The sequence below is a fragment of the Corella eumyota genome, chromosome 1, assembly GCF_963082875.1.
Source record: "Corella eumyota chromosome 1, kaCorEumy4.1, whole genome shotgun sequence".
NCBI classification, from domain to species: Eukaryota; Metazoa; Chordata; class Ascidiacea; order Phlebobranchia; family Corellidae; genus Corella; species Corella eumyota.
The window spans coordinates 13933939-13950912 of record NC_137490.1 but is presented as its reverse complement, the minus strand read 5'-3'; the positions used below and the strand labels follow the sequence as shown (position 1 = coordinate 13950912).

General features: G+C 28.6%; 4 protein-coding genes and 1 long non-coding RNA gene across 5 annotated transcripts; 1 reads left to right on the top strand and 4 right to left on the bottom strand.

The window, feature by feature from the left end:
- Positions 1-4432: 4432 nt before the first annotated feature.
- LOC145763757 (uncharacterized) lies at positions 4433-5005 on the bottom strand. Its single transcript, XR_014288451.1, has 3 exons — positions 4855-5005; positions 4699-4796; positions 4433-4639 (listed from the first exon to the last, which is right to left on the bottom strand). It is a non-coding gene; the product is annotated as an uncharacterized LOC145763757 (long non-coding RNA).
- A 1460-nt stretch (positions 5006-6465) lies between these two features.
- LOC145740670 (splicing factor YJU2-like) lies at positions 6466-8776 on the top strand. The gene is made up of 7 exons (XM_082558493.1): positions 6466-6601; positions 6908-7008; positions 7086-7230; positions 7471-7602; positions 7676-7857; positions 8155-8278; positions 8442-8776. Exons 1-7 carry the CDS (start codon positions 6578-6580, stop codon positions 8652-8654), a joined length of 921 nt encoding a protein of 306 aa, XP_082414619.1. The 5' UTR covers positions 6466-6577; the 3' UTR covers positions 8655-8776.
- Positions 8317-11039, bottom strand: LOC145740667 (1-acyl-sn-glycerol-3-phosphate acyltransferase epsilon-like). The gene is made up of 8 exons (XM_082558488.1): positions 10547-11039; positions 10318-10427; positions 10139-10250; positions 9890-10051; positions 9697-9817; positions 9511-9625; positions 9203-9418; positions 8317-9131 (listed from the first exon to the last, which is right to left on the bottom strand). Exons 1-8 carry the CDS (start codon positions 10642-10644, stop codon positions 8932-8934), a joined length of 1134 nt encoding a protein of 377 aa, XP_082414614.1. The 5' UTR covers positions 10645-11039; the 3' UTR covers positions 8317-8931.
- A 1-nt stretch (position 11040) lies between these two features.
- On the bottom strand, positions 11041-13154 carry LOC145763771 (large ribosomal subunit protein bL21m-like). Its single transcript, XM_082575289.1, has 5 exons — positions 13114-13154; positions 12044-12171; positions 11652-11815; positions 11262-11418; positions 11041-11129 (listed from the first exon to the last, which is right to left on the bottom strand). Exons 1-5 carry the CDS (start codon positions 13152-13154, stop codon positions 11041-11043), a joined length of 579 nt encoding a protein of 192 aa, XP_082431415.1.
- A 4-nt stretch (positions 13155-13158) lies between these two features.
- On the bottom strand, positions 13159-16611 carry LOC145763790 (elongation factor 1-alpha-like). The gene is made up of 8 exons (XM_082575313.1): positions 16471-16611; positions 16115-16296; positions 15101-15280; positions 14838-15010; positions 14464-14765; positions 14008-14264; positions 13679-13913; positions 13159-13595 (listed from the first exon to the last, which is right to left on the bottom strand). The coding sequence occupies exons 2-8, from the start codon at positions 16256-16258 to the stop codon at positions 13474-13476; spliced, it is 1413 nt and encodes a 470-aa protein (XP_082431439.1). The 5' UTR covers positions 16259-16296; positions 16471-16611; the 3' UTR covers positions 13159-13473.
- Positions 16612-16974: the final 363 nt, after the last annotated feature.

The window sequence follows — 16974 nt, the reverse complement described above, 5'->3', positions numbered from 1 at the left end:
ACCGGATTTCTGTTTGGCAAGAATCCTGTATTATCATGTTTAGTTAATAAAACAAATAAATATAAAACCCAGACCTAAACTTATTTGAAATCTGAACTAACTTGATTACGTTCACATTGTGCTTCTTTTCCTTGTGCAATACATGCATCATTACTATCTACATCAGTGCAGGTAATACAACGTAAACAATAGACGGAATGTGCTATGATTTTAAAGTTTGCATTTTTAATCAATAATATTTAAGGCTATTAAGTCAATTTTAAGTAATTGAAAAATATATTTTATACTTACGCCTATAAATAAAACATATCCAGACAAAGACAACATCTATTGTGTTTAATTTCATCTCTTTCTTTTTTGTAAACTATTGCTATCCCTTTAATATATAACTTAATAAATAACAGTTAAAAGTTATTTTATCATTGACTATTCTGTCTTAGATTGTAGGATGTTTAATAATTATATTAGACAGTATAGCCACTAAATTACCAATGTATAAATAACGATTTTTATCACGTAATTCGACACGCAAAATGGGGTAACCCAATCTTAAAATGTACATGTACGTTATCCTAAAGCTATTACCATGCAATACTGCAGTATATTTTAAGCGTTACATATTAAGTTAGTTTTACTCTCATTAACAGTATAATTTATACAATTTATATTTTACATATTGTTTTATAAGTATCAAAAATTCTAAACCTAAAACAACATTTTTAAATTGCATAGCGACACGTTGACCTTTTCTACAAAGTGAAGTCCTTCAGCCGAAGTACATAATTGTGTATAATTGACTTCTGGACGTTTGTGAAAATTAAATCAATTTTAAATTATCTACGCAGCGTAGATCAAAACTTTGATAAAGTAAGGTGCCTTTCTTTTAAAATGATGTTAGTAAATGTTTAAATTTTACGTTCAAAATAATATTAAAGTTGTTAAACCTATGAATAATAAAACTGGCAACAAATTTGATAATTTAATAACATCGAAAAAGCCAACTGAAATTTTAATATATGATACGATTTTTCTACAAGTTTAAATCTTGTTTAAAGTTTACGCAACAACATTTGTTTACATATTGGTTGATATCAAGCCTGGATTGATTAAACTTATTAACACAGCTACTTTTATATTTCTAATATTTTTTTTCTTGTAGTATTAGATCATTCAAATGTTTTGTTTATTACCATTTTAGTTAAAGCAGTTGTTTAAATTTTTTTCGATAAATTAAATTTAAAACAACTCCTATAGTTGTGGCCCAACATGTTTTTGGTAATTTAGATTGTATATTTTCACATTCTGTTAATAAAAAAATAAAAGTATATTTAAAAATAAATTCAAGATAAAGTTACTTTTAAATAATACTAACATTCTGAAAGAAATTCCAACAAAGCTTCAACATCTTCTACATCTAAAATGTCTTCTATTTTTCTTTTACTAGAATCCCATTCAACAGAACTTTTATAAAACAGATGAAGTTATTTAAATTTCAATAAAAAATTTTTAATTATAGGAAAAAAATGCTTACTTATTTATTGAACCCCCGCGATTTCTACTAAAAGTTTTTATTCCATCAAACCCCCTTGCAGTTAAGAATAGACACATTACCAGCATAACAACAAAAATAGTTTGACGATTCATCGTATTGTTTTTAGCAAGTTTTTTTATTAGAGATAAATTAGAAAACTAATACTGTCTACAGTTTATTGTTCGACTAAGCTTTATTTTTTAATGACTATAGCCATATTAGGATACACAATATAAGCTACGAACGTGATATTTGTATTTTTAATTGATCCTGTTAACATACGCTTCAAGTCGCTCGTGTACTAACTTTATTACATAACACTGTGAGGGGATATGTTCCAACCGCTAATATACAACGTTTTATACATAAGCATACGGCGCAAACTAAACTAAGACTTACACAGATACAACATTGTGTAGAAAAATTTTTCGTATTGTTATCATTTTACTTATAAACACTTGGTTATAAACATAAAAATTTGAATTCTTGTATAGCTGCCAGGTCTTACATTCTTTAGTATTTTTGCATTCTACAAATAAATAATGTAAATAAAAATAAATTATAATTAGAAAAATAATTAGAAAAAGAGAAAAGAAAAAAAACTTACACTTTGAATACAATTCTAGCAATACTTCAATATCCTCTTCTTCGTCCAATAATTCTTCTATCTTTCTGTTTCTTGAATTCCACTCCAATATACCACTTAAAAACAGGTTACATTTGTTTTATTTTTTATAAAAATGTTATTAGGAAAATAGTTACTTACCCTCCATTACCATTTCCCCAGTTTCTAGATATATGTTTTACTACATAACCCTCTGTATTCAGAATTAAGCACACGGTCAGTATAAAGAAGTAAAGAATCTGACGATTCATTTTTTTGTTTTTTTACAGATAAGTATAACTTTAAATAAACTAATACTATTTACTCTTTGTTAGACTGGCACTTTTATAAATCTTAGACTGGTAATAACAACGTAATATGAATGATGATCGTGATATTGGTTAATTTTAATTTATCCTTTCGGGATATCCTTAAAGTCGCTCTGTTGCAATACAGTTAGTTTAACGATGCGTAGCTGGTAATGGCAAACAGTCGGAATTTTTTTTTAATAACACATAATTTTTGTAGGGCTGAAACAAACACGATATTCTTTTTTTCATTTTATTTTTGCTTCATGATTATATTTTTAGTATGTCAAATAATGCTCAATAAAAAAATTATTTAAAAAAAAAATTTGAATATATGATTATAACTTTGCAATCCATTTCAACATTCTTGGGTAAAAGGATAAGAAAATGTGCATTCTATATAGATAAAACAGTAATTTTTAAATTAAAATAAAGTTAATTTTACAGAATATACTTACATTTTGAATAATTATTTAGCAGAGTTTCTATACTTTCTTCATCCAAAAATTGTTCTATCTTTCTTTTACTAGAATCCCATTCACTTTTAAAAAACAATATAAAGTAGTTTTAATTTCAATAAAAAATATAATTATGGAAAAAAATGCTTACTCAGATGTAGGTGAGTCGTAAATTTTATTAATGTTTCTTATTCCAGTAAAGCCGTTTGCAGTTAGGAATAGACACATTACCAGCATCACAAGAAAAATAGTTTGACGCCTCATCGTATTGTTTTTTTGCAAGTTCTCAATAAAGTATAGCTATTATTAAAGTAAAGTGGAAAAACTTATACTGCGTACAGTTTTTTGTTAGACCAAGCTTTATATTTTAATTACATAGTCTTATGATGTTATGCACAATATAAGCAACAAACGTGATGTTCGTTTTATTAATTGATCCTGCTAACATACGCTTCAATACTTCAGCATAAGGCGCAAATTAAGATAAGAATTAGACAGTCACAAATTTGTTTGGAAAATTTTTTTGTATTGTTATCAACATATTTATAAACACTAGGTTATAAACATAAAAATTGAAATTCTTGTATAGCTGTAAGGTTTAGCATTGTTTGGTGATAAAGCAAGTATTTTCACATTCTATAAATATATAATGTAAATAAAAGTAAATTATAATTTTTTAAAATAAAAATATTTTAAAAATACTTACAATTTGAATACAATTCTAGAAACGCTTCAATATCTTCTTCTTCGTCCAATAATTCTTCTACTTTTCTTTTGCTTGAATCCCACTTTAGCACTTGAAAACAAAAAAAATTGTTTTATTTTTATAAAAAAATTATAAAAAAAGGTTGCTTACCCCCCTTTACCATTTCCCCAATTTCTAGATTGTGAACCCTCTGTATTCAAAATTAGGCACATACTTAGTATAAAGAAGAAAAGAATTTGGCGATTCATTGTAATTTGTTTTTACAGATAAAGTAACTTTAAAAAAACAATACTATCCACCTTTTGTTGGGACTATAATAATATTAATAGTCTTAAAATGCGTTTTCACATAGGCATAGAGCTAGGTTTTTGGCACCAGAAACAAAAACTAAGCCGAGTGTAAACGACACAATTGGTTTCGCACCAGGTTTTACAACGCGTAAAATAAGCGATTTTCATGCCCACATGTCTAATTTACAGTTTGTCTCACAGAAGTATATGCGTGCCTTACAACTAGTTTAAAAACCAATTTTTACACGTTGTGAAACCTGGCACTTGTTAGAAACTTTGTGTGAACGATGTTTTTTAATATGTGTAAAAAACGCAGCAGGTTTCGCAACTTGGTACGAAACCTTATAGTTGTTGCGTCTATGTAATAACAACGTAATATGAATAATGATCGTGATATTGGTTACTTTGAATTTATCCTGTTGCAATATTCTTAAAGTTTTTGCAATATCTTTAAAAAACTATTGCAATACAGTTGTGTAGCTGGGCTTGGAAAAAATTTGGCATTTTTATTAACACAAAATAGTAACACAAGAATTTTAGTAAGATAAAATAAACATTTTGGTAAGATTTAAAAAGACACGATTTCTTCTTTTTTATTTAATTATTGACTTATGCTTATTTTTTAGGTATGTTTATAAAAATCCATGTTTAAAACTAATTTAAAATAAACTTGAATATATGATCATATGACATTGTAATACATTCCAACATTCTTGAGTAAGAGAATAGGAAAATGTGCATTCTGTAGATAAAATGTAATTTTTAAATTAAAATACAGTACATTTTACAGCATAAACTTACATGCTAAATAAATATCCAGCAGAGTTTCTATATCTTCTTCATCCAAAAATTCCTCTATCTCTATTTTACTAGAATCCCATGTATTTGAGGACTGACCGCTTAACAAAGTGGTATTTCTAATTAAAAAAAATTATAATTAAAGTAGAAAATACTTACTTTGTGAATATGCCTCCCCGATTTCTGGAATGATTTTGAACACCAATTTTATAGCCATTTGAAGTTAAGAATAGACACATGACCAGCATAGCAAAGTAAAGAGTTTGACGAGTCATTGTATTATTTTGACTAGTTTGTTTTATGATATATCTTATACTTGTCAACACTAAAATATAGTTAATAACCAACAACATCAACGGTTTGTTTAGCCTATAAAAGTTTTTAAACTGTTGTAGCGACAATCGTGATCTTTGTTATTTTTTGGTTTATCCTGACACCATATGCTGTAATAACCTTGTGTATATTTACAAATAAATTTAACAACACACAGTATGTGAAATGCACTTATACAGCATTTTTATATAGGCTGACTTTAAACTTTAAATATGACTTTTAACTTTTAAAACTGAGACTTTTTATTTTTTTAAATTGTTTATTTTAGACTATAAATTTAACATAATTAAAATATGCAATTTTTGTATCAATTAAAATATTTAACAAAAAACTTTTTTGTTATTAAAAGTAAAATGACGTCACAATAAAACGTATGACGTAAACTGCACCAAAGTAGAACAACGTCACACTGGACATGAGTTCCAGCAAACCGGGTCAGCAACTTGGCAATAAATGCAACTGTGGATATCTAAAAATAAAAATAAAACTTTTACTGACCAAAAAGTTAAAAAACAAAACATTTTATGGCACAAAGAGTTTCTTTTGCCATTAAAAAAATGTTAGCTTACATGTCGTATCGGGTTTAAAATGCACTTCGTTTTGAAACCTACAAACGGTTGCCAGTATTTGCGGATGAATATTTCTCCCGCTGCAAAGACATTCTACCGCGATGTCACTTGCTTCGTGGAGTAAACGTTTTGCTTTTTTATCGAAGTTAAGTTTCTACAAAAAAAAATAAAACACAATAATTATTTTCTATTTGAAATTAATGTACAAATTAATAAAACTTTACATTTTACAAACACAACCTACTTTAAAGTACTGGGTGTTATGGTTTGACTTTGCATTGCCCAAACAAATCAATAAGCCTAATAAAATCAAAACTAAACATAATTTTAATCTCATTTTTAACGTTAAATTCTTCTACGACTACACTTGGCCTTGTAATTCAATTGTAGTTAATCTTTATTGAGCACAACATATATTTAAAACTAAACCTTAACGGTAAAAAAGTAGTTTTTTATTGTAACAGATGTTACGTGTAATTTTTGATATTTTTAATTCGGGCTTGGCTATTCAACGCAAATATTTTTTTTCAAATATTTTTAATTAAATTCAAACATGAAAAAGTCACGTTTTCCAAAACCAAATTAAATTTTAACAATCTTTATATTGTATCAATATAAAACCGTGATCTTTAGGTACGCCCATTCGGTTAAGTTTAAACGTCCGTTGTAATGTACCTAATCTGTTTAAACATGACTCGATAGTTTTGTTTACTTTGGATATTAAAGCTAGACTATTAAAATATCAACTTAATTTTTTGTATTTTTTCGATTTAATCAAAAAAACAGAAACCATGATTTCCGATCTCAGGGATTTAATTTTAAGTTATATATTTAGTTTATCCTCACCATCAAAAGTCCCCTGCTTTACCTTTGCTAAAGTTCGTAACAAAAACACTTTTATGTTTCACATTTATTAAGGCACTTTAGGTTAAGAAATATCTTGTAATTTACAATCTTAGAAGTCACTTAAGGTTTATAAAATGTCGGAAAGAAAAGTTTTAAACGTAAGCTGGTAGTGTTGTTTGTATATATTTATGTTTATTGCTTAATTTTTTAAATTTTGATGAATGACATAGGGATGTTTTTGCAACAAAATATATAAATCAAACTTGCATTTATTTAATGTTTTGATTATCATTATCTGTTTATATTAATAAAACATCATTTAATTTTAATATATTTTTTGCTATTACACAAAATTAATAGGCTTTATATTTTTTAACTACTTTTTAAACATCACAATGCTCAAAATAAGTTTTTCACTGTCCTTAAACAGCAAAACTAATTCTTTATTTAAAAATATTTTGTAGAAATATTACCCACCAGATTATGATCCATCAAAAATTCCCAAGCTTAAGAGAGCGAAGGACAGACAATATGTTATTCGTGTGATGGCACCTTTTCATATGAGGTAAGATTTAATCATATTGGTAGGTTTACTAAGTACCTTCAACCTTATATCATATCAGGAAATAAACTTTTTAACAGGTGTAAGACATGTGGGAACTATATATACAAAGGGACAAAATTTAATGCTAGAATGGAAACTGTACAAGATGAGGACTACCTTGGTTTACGAATATATCGATTTTACATAAAATGTACCAAGTGTGTTGCTGAAATAACATTTAAGGTACAAACAAATTTTACCTCATAAGTTAAAACTCAATTTTTTTTTGCAAATATATGTTTTTAAGTTGTAAAATGTAAAGTTCACACATAATGTATTTTAGAAAAAACTTTAAACACCAATTAGGTATACATTTTATTAAAATCAGTCCAATAAAAGAATAATTATTAAAATTTAACACAAGGTAGTTTCTTATATCCAATTTATTTTAAAGACATAATTTCAATGTCTTCTTTTGAACAGACTGATCCAGTCAATATGGATTACGCTATTGAACACGGAGCAACAAGAAACTTTGAAGCCGAAAAACTTCTTGAAAAAGAGGAGAAAAAGTTACAAGCTCAAAAAGAAGAAGACGAAGCTAACCCGATGAAGGTATACTTAGTCTTTAAACATAAAAAAAATTAAAATTATAGATTTGTGACAATTATATACCTATTTTTTCAAGATGTTGGAAATACGAACTCGGGATTCAAAACGAGAAATGGAAATGATGGAAAATCTGGAAGAACTACGAGAGTTAAATGAACGTCATGTTGCAATTAACTATGATGACATGTTGAAAAAACGACAAGAAACAGAAGAAGAAAAAACAATCAGAGAAAAAGCTGAAGAAGATGATGAGATCAAGTAAAAACATTCTTCTTTTCATTGCTAACCTCTTTTTAGGGTCTATGATTCCAAAATCAATTAATTTTAATTTACAATTATTTAACTTAAAATTATTCAAAATACAAGCATCGTAAAGTAGCAGTTAACATTCACTTTTATGTACCAAACCAACTGTCTTAAAACCTTTATACAAGTTGATTAGATAAATGATATTAAATGTATTTTTAAAAACTTAAAGGCCATTAAAAATTAAAAGCAATGGTTGTATAGAATTAAATTATTACTCTTGTTTAAAACTAATAACAACCTTTTTAGAAAAATCTTCAACAATGATATGGTCAGAAGGCTCCAGGATAATGATAGTGACAGTGATAATGAAGTTATTACAACTTTTCCCACAAAGAAACGCCTTCTGCCACCTACCCAACTTTTGACTGAGGTAACTGTACATAAGCATACCCAATATTTTCAAAATACAAGATGTACAAAATGTGCATAATATATTATATTAGTAGTAAGCTATATACATTTGAAGTAAATACATAGTAATCTGCATAAGTGTGAAAAGACATTAAACAAAAATTGTAATCTCAATTTAAAAGGAACATAAATCAGAAGACAGTCTAGCTCCTCAGAAAAAAATTGCAAAACTTGAAAATTCGAAAAATAAAAAAAGGACTGCACAAATGTTGGGAATTGTGAAAAAGAGTGTATCCACTGCTTCTACGAGTACTGAACAATCAAACAATAATAAGACACAAGGGTTAAGTTTGCTTGGATGCTATGGAAGCAGTAGTAGTGGCGAAGAAAATTAACAATCATAAAAAACTTTTTTTTAATAGAAATATTTTAGTGTCAAAAAATCATATTTCTATTTTTTGTTTATCATTGTTGTATGAAATTTAATACATAACACACATTGAATAAAAATATATATTAGAAACCTTGTTTCGACAGTGATTAATTAAGAACAGTGGAACAGTATTTCATGAAATTAGTGTACTGCATTTAAAAAAACAAAAACAATAATAAAATGCGACTTTAAACTAATAATACCATACCGATAAAATGAGTCAGTGATTAATAATAAAGTTAATAGAGAAAGTGTGAAATAAAACTTAAAAGTGGCGCTAAAAAAACACAGGTGTACATCAAAATATCTTTCCCTAATGGAAGGTAAAGTATTAAATAAGTAGTGACTATCCATGTAAGTGCAGCAGGTAGAGTCGAAGTTATTGGTACAAAAGACTGTTTTCCATTCGTTATTTTTGAATACTTAACTTGTGATGGTTCTAAATAATATTAAACTTTATTTTTGCGAATTTTTTAAAAATTAAGTTACTTGTTATTTTCAGTGTATTACCATGATAAAATCCTTGTAGAATTTCATCTTTCTTTATAAATCTATTATGTAGCCATTGTGTGGAAGCGGGCGGCAAGTTTGGATCCGAGTTTTGTGATAATTTTTCAATTTCAGCTAACACTTGGTCTGTAGGTATCCTTTCAAAGTGTATATGGATTTTTTTACATTTTCCGCTCAAAAATTCAAATGCATTTGGGGCATTGTATCTTACCGTATCTTTAAAAAATAGATATATCTATGTTACGCCAATACAAATACCCAGACAAACTAGCTTTAATATTAGATCTTTTCTAAAACAATCACCATACCCTCTCCATTGTCACCAACTTTTTCATAAACAATTGTAATATCATAAACAGCATCAATATAAGATTTCAAAGTTGTTAGAGCACAGTTAAAAGCCTTTACTCTTGGAGTTAAATGCTAAAAATTAATAAAGGTTTTTTGTCATAAGGGAACATACAGTGAAAAGACTGACACAATCATTTATTTACCTGTTTAAGTGGTTTCAGATTGTTTTTAACAGCAAAATTATAACTTTTTTCCAGTAAACTTTTTTTATGAGGTGTAAACCTTGTTCCTTCTGGGTACAGCATGAAATAGATTGATGCCTTTCTACAAAAAATAATCAACAGGTAAAGTAACTTTAACTAAAAGTTTATATTTTCAATTAAACCTTTTCATTACCTTTTTATTAATTTTTGAAGAGTTTTGGCCATTTTTTCATCAGTATATGTTCCATTTCTTTGCACAAACACTCCACCATGGGCTCCAAACGAAAAACCATAAACAGGATAATACTTGAGGGCATTTTTAAACACAAATCTTACATGACCAACCATTTTCTGCCTTTCAAAATTAATTTAATAAGTTACAAACTATGCTAAGTTTACAGTTACAAAACGGAGTTACTGTAATAGCTTTAAAAATGAATACCTGATAGCTAAAAAATCTGCAACTATCCAGTCACTGAATGTTTGATGGTTGCTAATTACAATAACATTTTCCTTTATGCTTGGTATTGTTCCATCAATATATACTTCTACACCTATAACATAAATACCATTTTTTACTTATTTTTTTAGCAAATTTTTTTGAAATAACAAACTACTTACCAGTCATGTGTTCAAAGAAAAAAACAACCATTCTCTGATACCATCCCCATAAACCATCTTCAAAAAAATGAAACCATTTGATTGGCAAAAAACAAGAAATCACCATCCAACTATTAACAAATAAAATTAGATATTCAAATTTAAAAAGATATTTTGAAAACAAATTTTATTTAAATTGCATTTATACAATTATGGTTCATAGCTAATAATACTTTCTATTAAAAAATACCTTAACAAAATCCCCACATAAGGAATAGTGGATATAAATATAACAGGTAAAGCTGCAAATGCACATAATGTCTGCAAAATGCTTTGCATTTTTAGCATAACCTACTTTAATTTATTCCCTAAATGATATTTCTGAAAACAATTTGTAAACAAAAGTTTAGTTTGATAAATATCACTTTTTAAAACACGGCATAAAGTTTTCACGTTAACTAAAACCAATATAGGCAAGTACAGTTATACAGCTACAAATAGTGCTAAGCTATTCTACAGAAAATTTTCATTAAAATGTGAGAAAACTAATGGAGTAACACATCTATGGGATGTTAGCAATATTTCAATATGGAGTGTAAAAGAAACCACTTCCTGAATAAATAGGTATCCTTCCTGTATTTATATTACGTTTAAAAATTCAATATTTATTGTCTGCACTGTTTCACATTTGTTCCAATGAAAGACCAAATGCAGTTTTTAAATTAAATATTTTAAAATCTTTTGTTAGGATTCTGGAATTTCTTCATGTGGGTCCAGGTTAGGATGAACTTTAATTGAATTAATCCTCAAAATAGAATGTAAGGGTGTAAACTCTAAAAAATTAAACAACAATTAGCAAAGTATGGTAAAAATTTAACTTTGACAAGTTTTTTAGTAACAAAATTTCAAATTTAGATACAAAAACATTACATGTCATAACTATCAAAATCACAATAATAACCAACCGTAAGTTTTGTTAAAATTTTTCCTTCCTTGAAACCGCTTTATTGCTTTAACAACACCTGGTGTGTTTTCAATTATAGTCGCTTCTATATTTACTAAGGACCTTTGAACCAAAGGTTTGCCGACTAAGGTAAAATCACTACCTCCAACTAAAAGTACCTGCGTAACAACAAGCCTTTTATAAGTTATGTTATTTATTTTTGATACACCACATAAATTTAAAAAAAATTATAATGGGTTTTAAATGCAAATAAGTTTATATATATTAACTATTTTAGTTTTTAAATAAGTAGAGTAAATCTAGATTCATGGGCAAAACTTATAAAATTTTGTTTTAAAATTAATTTAATCAACAGCAACTCCAATAAAAATTAAAACTTAAAAAGTGAAACCTTTTCCAATCGAATTTTAGTTCCAACATCAGCATTTAAATAGCCAGTGGTTTGAACCAAATCATGATCAGTTATTTTATATTGTTTTCCATTTATAAACACAACTGCAAACAGCCTTCCACAATCCGTATTTTCAATAGCTTGGTTAACCCGACTAAGTGTTACTACAATAAACAAAAATCAGCATTAATATATAAATCGTAAACCATAAAGTGAATATTATAAAAAAAAAATTTCTAAAACAACTTAAAGATCAGTTATGTAAATATTATTTATGTGCATCTAAAAATTATAAGAACTTAACTTTTAATTAAAACACATTTTTATGAATATGATTAAATATTTAGTTCAATTAGGTTTCATAATTTTAAACAACAAAATTAATTTTTTACTCTCATGCTCTTCATCTGAAATATTATCAGGAGGTTGTGGAAATACATATCGGTCATAAAAAGATTTTACGTTGTTAACTTTTATCTTGTTGGTATTAACATTTTCTACATTATGTTCAGCATATAATCTAAAAAAATGTTTACACATTGTATTACTGTTTCAATATTAGGTTATTTTATAACGTTTCTAAAATTTAACTACATAAGTTTGTTTTTAAGAGCTATATAATTTTTTATCTTACCTTTTAGAAATAAAAATATTTCTCTCTGTTGTCAATAAACAATATAATTGAGTAGATTGTCTTAAATTCTTAAAGAAGGTGCGTTTAAATAAATTCAATCCACTCATTTTAAATATAAGTTGTAAATTTCATAAATACGTTAGAAGATACACATGTATCAACCCGTGTTTGTTTGTTTTACTTGGTAAACGACAAACCTGTAAGAGAAAATGTAACTCGTTTTAATACGTGACTCCAGTCACGAAATACCAATAAGTTTATTAACTAGAGTGCTCATCTCTAGACAATTGTTAAAAATATTTTTTAAAAGGGATTTTATGGCAAGTTAAAAAATTATTTGTACGAGCTTTGTTAAAACACTTTCCTTTACAGACCTCCTTCCCCAGCCAGTAGCCTATATTATCATTTTTCTTACACAGTATTGTAAGTTTTTTGACAAGAGAGAGAAATATACGGCAGCGTGGTGTAGTGGTAAGAACACTTGCTACACCACACATGACGTCGTGGGTTCAATCCCCATTGATCTCATGCTTTAGCGACCTTGAGTAAGGCGCTATAAACGGTGTGAACTCCTGCTGAGCCAACACTTAATCAGCAGTATAATTATCGGGCAATTATAATCTATAATATCCCAAACTGTCACAGGCAACTCGAGACTGGGTCGGAGTAACTGATGTTACTCTATGTTTAAGTCGCGCATTCGACTTTCCCACATCGAGGACAAGGATATATACAAAAAAAAGTTAACCTTAATTCACTGACTAACAAATAAGAGCTTGCTAGGATTAACATAAAAACTACCACAGAACGCTTACTAACACTACGTACTTTGACATTTGCGCAAAGTCCGGCCTGAAAATGAAAGCCATAACATGAAAACGGCATTATTTCATGCGTCTGCATTTTTATTTAAATGAACACAACGACACCACAACCAAACACAACAACTTTTCATGTCGGCAAATTATTAGAATTAAATATTATTATGAAAAATTATACACAGAAGAACAAGTGACCCTTTTTCCTGCGAGTGAATTTACGGTGGTTGGTAACAAAAGTAAAAAAACTAAAACCAAAAAAGATTTCAGTTCCAAACAAAAATTGCAAAACTAAGGAGAAATTGTAGAAAAAAGACCAGGGTTGATGCGCGATGATGGAGGGAGTTGTAGTTGCCGAAAGTAACCAAAGTCACTTTTTACCGGCAGCTTTCTTTGCGGATTTGGTTTCTTTGCCTGTGACATCCTTCTTTGTTACATCTTTAATGACACCAACAGCTACAGTCTGCCTCATGTCACGGACAGCGAATCGACCTGACATTTAAAAAGCATATATATATATAAGATTAAATTTTAAAGGTAAAAAAAATAAAGCAAACAATAAGATCTAAACTTACCAAGAGGTGCATATTCAGAGAATTTTTCAACACACATGGGCTTGGATGGGACCAACTTGACCATGCAGGCATCTCCAGATTTGACATGCTTTGGCATATCCTCCAGCTTTTTTCCTGATCGACGATCAATCTTTTCTTTTAATTCAGCAAACTTGCAGGCAATGTGGGCAGTGTGACAATCCAACACTGGAGAGTAGCCAGCTGAGATTTGACCGGGATGATTGAGAATAATAACCTAGTTAACAAAATATTAAACGAAACAAGATAATTCCCCTGGGCTTACACCGGTTTAAATTAGTAGCAACAAAAACCCACAAATCTTAACATACCTGGGCAACAAAACTTTCTGCACCCTTTGGAGGATCATTCTTACTGTTACCAGCAACATACCCACGTTTGATATCTTTAACTGAAACGTTTTTCACGTTGAAACCAACATTGTCACCGGGATAAGCCTCGGCCAAAGATTCATGATGCATTTCAACAGATTTAACTTCAGTGGTTAAATTGACTGGAGCAAAGGTAACAACAATAGTTGGCTTGATGACACCAGTCTCAACCCGACCAACTGGAACAGTTCCAATACCTAAAATGATCGTTTGCATATAATAATTGTTAGAATTGCAAATCTATCTAGTTTATAATTAATCATAAAATAAAAGCACAAGTTGAAATAAACAAAATATATATATATACTTCGGGTTATTTAATAAATTCATTTGACAGGAAAATAAGGTTAGTTGAATAAACTCAAACAAATATATAATTCAAAATTGTAAACATACCACCAATCTTGTAAACATCTTGAAGGGGGAGCCTCAATGGTTTCTCGGTGGGTCGTGTTGGTTGATCGATGGCATCCAAAGCTTCAAGAAGGGTTTTTCCACTCTTTGCAGTCTTCTTTGGCTTTTTTTCTTTATCTAATTCATAACCATCTCTTGACCATCCTTTGTACCAGCCCATGTTTTCAGAAGCCTCGATCATGTTATCACCGTGCCAGCCAGAAATAGGAACAAATGCCACGGTCTTTGGATTGTAACCAACTTTCTTAAGGTAAGCTGTAACCTCCTTGACAATTTCCTCAAATCTGAAAAACCAAGCTAGTTGTGTCAACTTGTTCTGAAAATCATTTTTAAGGGTCAGAAAAAAAAACACTTACCGATCTTTCGAGTATTTTGGTTCGGTACTGTCCATTTTGTTAATTGCAACAATCATTTGTTTCACACCAAGTGTAAAAGCCAGAAGTGCATGTTCTCGGGTTTGACCATTTTTGGAAATTCCAGCTTCAAATTCACCAACCCCAGCGGCAACAATAAGAACAGCACAATCAGCCTTAAAAGTAATTTACTTAGGTTTTAATTTATTTTGTACAGCATTAAAACAAAACAGACATAGCTTTAATAGTATATATAAAGCAAAAACCTGGGAAGTGCCGGTAATCATGTTTTTAATAAAATCCCTGTGGCCAGGTGCATCAATAATGGTGACTTGATACACATTCGTCATGAATTTCCACAAAGCGATGTCAATGGTGATACCACGTTCTCTTTCTGCCTTCAGTTTGTCCAAAACCCAGGCATATTTGAAGGAGCCTTTTCCCATCTACCAATCAAAAATGTGATTAATTGTATGATAAAGTAATATAAACCCCCCCTAATAAAAAATATTTTAGATATTGAGGTTTGAAAGGGAGTGTCAAGTAGGATTTTTTATCTTTAAATATTAAATGAAAATTATGTGGCTGTTGTAAAATTAAAATATATATATAGATACACATTTACAAATGATCTGAACTGAAATAAAAATATCACATGCAAGTGTTAATGCAAAGGGCATTAAATTTTTTTTGTTTTTGATTATTTATAATATATACAATTACATTTTGACAAATACAAAAATAGTCATAATACACTTGCATATAGAATATAATTAAACTTCAGTCTGGAAAGTAGGGCGGCTTTCATTAAACAATAATACTTCCACATGTACATAGACACTTACATGCAAACTAACTTCTCGATTTATGCTTAATTTACATTCAAGTATAAACTGATAAGCAGGTAAAATTAGTGAAAATTTTATAAATATTTGTAAAAAATGATACAAATATATATATGGTAAAAGAAAATTTTTTTTTTAAATTTAGGATATATATATATAATATAAATCCCCAACTTTAGGAGTGCATAATTTTTCACGCAAAAATTTTGTGTGCACACTGCCTTTTATATTTCAAATTAGATATTAACAAAAACAAAAGCATCAATAACATATATACATGTTACATACCAATTATATATTATAAAATGATTAGGACAAAAAAAGATTCTTAAATTTTTCAAATCACACTCAAACATTTTATGATTTTTTAATAGGAATCAATTTTGCTTAAATGATTTATAAACCAACGTCATAAGTATTAAAATAAACATTTACCTCAGCGGCTTCTTTTTCGAACTTTTCGATGGCTCTTTTGTCAATACCACCACACTTGTAGATAAGATGACCAGTTGTGGTCGATTTACCAGAATCGACATGGCCAATTACGACAATGTTAATATGAACCTTTTCTTTTCCCATTTTGGAATTTGAATGTAACCGAGTGTTCAATTTAAAAGCTGAACAAAAAGATATCGTTTACTAATAATTCCTAGTTGCCCGACAACTATGTTTTCTTACGTGAACTTTTAAATATATTTAAAAAAGTTTAACTAAATAATATACTATAAATTAATAACAGGAACATGAATAATTTTTACGATTACTTAAGATACAAAACACGCTTAACTCACCGGTCTGTTGCGAACGAAAGGAACAACCCAAGACGAGCACGTGACAGATTCAGTTAATAGAGAAAAAGGCAAAACGCAGTTGGTTTCTTTCTTTTTATGTAAATTGCGCAACACGGAAATTGCGTCATAAAATTTCGACACGTTGACGGAGAGAGGATAACTCACATAACGTCATACTTCAATAAAATTGCGTAATTTGTGATAGGTTTTTTAAAAATATTTCAGAACTATAACTTTTAAATAAATTCTTTAATTTACATTTAAAAATTTATGAGCTTAAAATAAAACTTATAACAAAATACTAAAACCGTTAAAAACAAGTAAACCAATTATCATATAAATGCATTGTGCAACTTTGTACATTAGTAAGCAAAATAATAATCGAATTATAAACAAAATAAAAAATCTATTAAAATACATGGAACAATAAAGTTATGCAAACCTATGTATTAAACGTATGGCTAACCTTTTTATTCTTGCTTTAATTTATAGTAAGAAAAATAT

Bases quoted from the DNA above. Each gene is read 5' to 3' on its own strand.
- LOC145740670 (XM_082558493.1), top strand. From the start codon at position 6,578: ATGTCGGAAAGAAAAGTTTTAAAC. The intron at 7,009-7,085 runs GTAAGATTTAAT...ACTTTTTAACAG, and splicing joins ATGGCACCTTTTCATATGAG to GTGTAAGACATGTGGGAACT. The intron at 7,858-8,154 runs GTAAAAACATTC...CAACCTTTTTAG, and splicing joins GAAGAAGATGATGAGATCAA to AAAAATCTTCAACAATGATA.
- LOC145740667 (XM_082558488.1), bottom strand. From the start codon at position 10,644: ATGCTAAAAATGCAAAGCATTTTGCAGACATTATGTGCATTTGCAGCT. The intron at 9,818-9,889 runs GTAATGAAAAGG...TATTTTTTGTAG, and splicing joins CTTCAAAAATTAATAAAAAG to AAAGGCATCAATCTATTTCA. The intron at 9,132-9,202 runs GTAATACACTGA...AATATTATTTAG, and splicing joins TCTACAAGGATTTTATCATG to AACCATCACAAGTTAAGTAT.
- LOC145763771 (XM_082575289.1), bottom strand. From the start codon at position 13,154: ATGGCTTTCATTTTCAGGCCGGACTTTGCGCAAATGTCAAA. The intron at 12,172-13,113 runs GTACGTAGTGTT...ACATTTTTTTAG, and splicing joins GACTTTGCGCAAATGTCAAA to ATTATATGCTGAACATAATG. The intron at 11,130-11,261 runs GTTGGTTATTAT...TTAATTTTTTAG, and splicing joins AAATTTTAACAAAACTTACG to AGTTTACACCCTTACATTCT.
- LOC145763790 (XM_082575313.1), bottom strand. From the start codon at position 16,258: ATGGGAAAAGAAAAGGTTCATATTAACATTGTCGTAATTGGCCATGTC. The intron at 15,011-15,100 runs GTTTTTGCTTTA...ATTACTTTTAAG, and splicing joins TGATTACCGGCACTTCCCAG to GCTGATTGTGCTGTTCTTAT. The intron at 13,596-13,678 runs GTAAGTTTAGAT...TTTAAATGTCAG, and splicing joins CTCTGAATATGCACCTCTTG to GTCGATTCGCTGTCCGTGAC.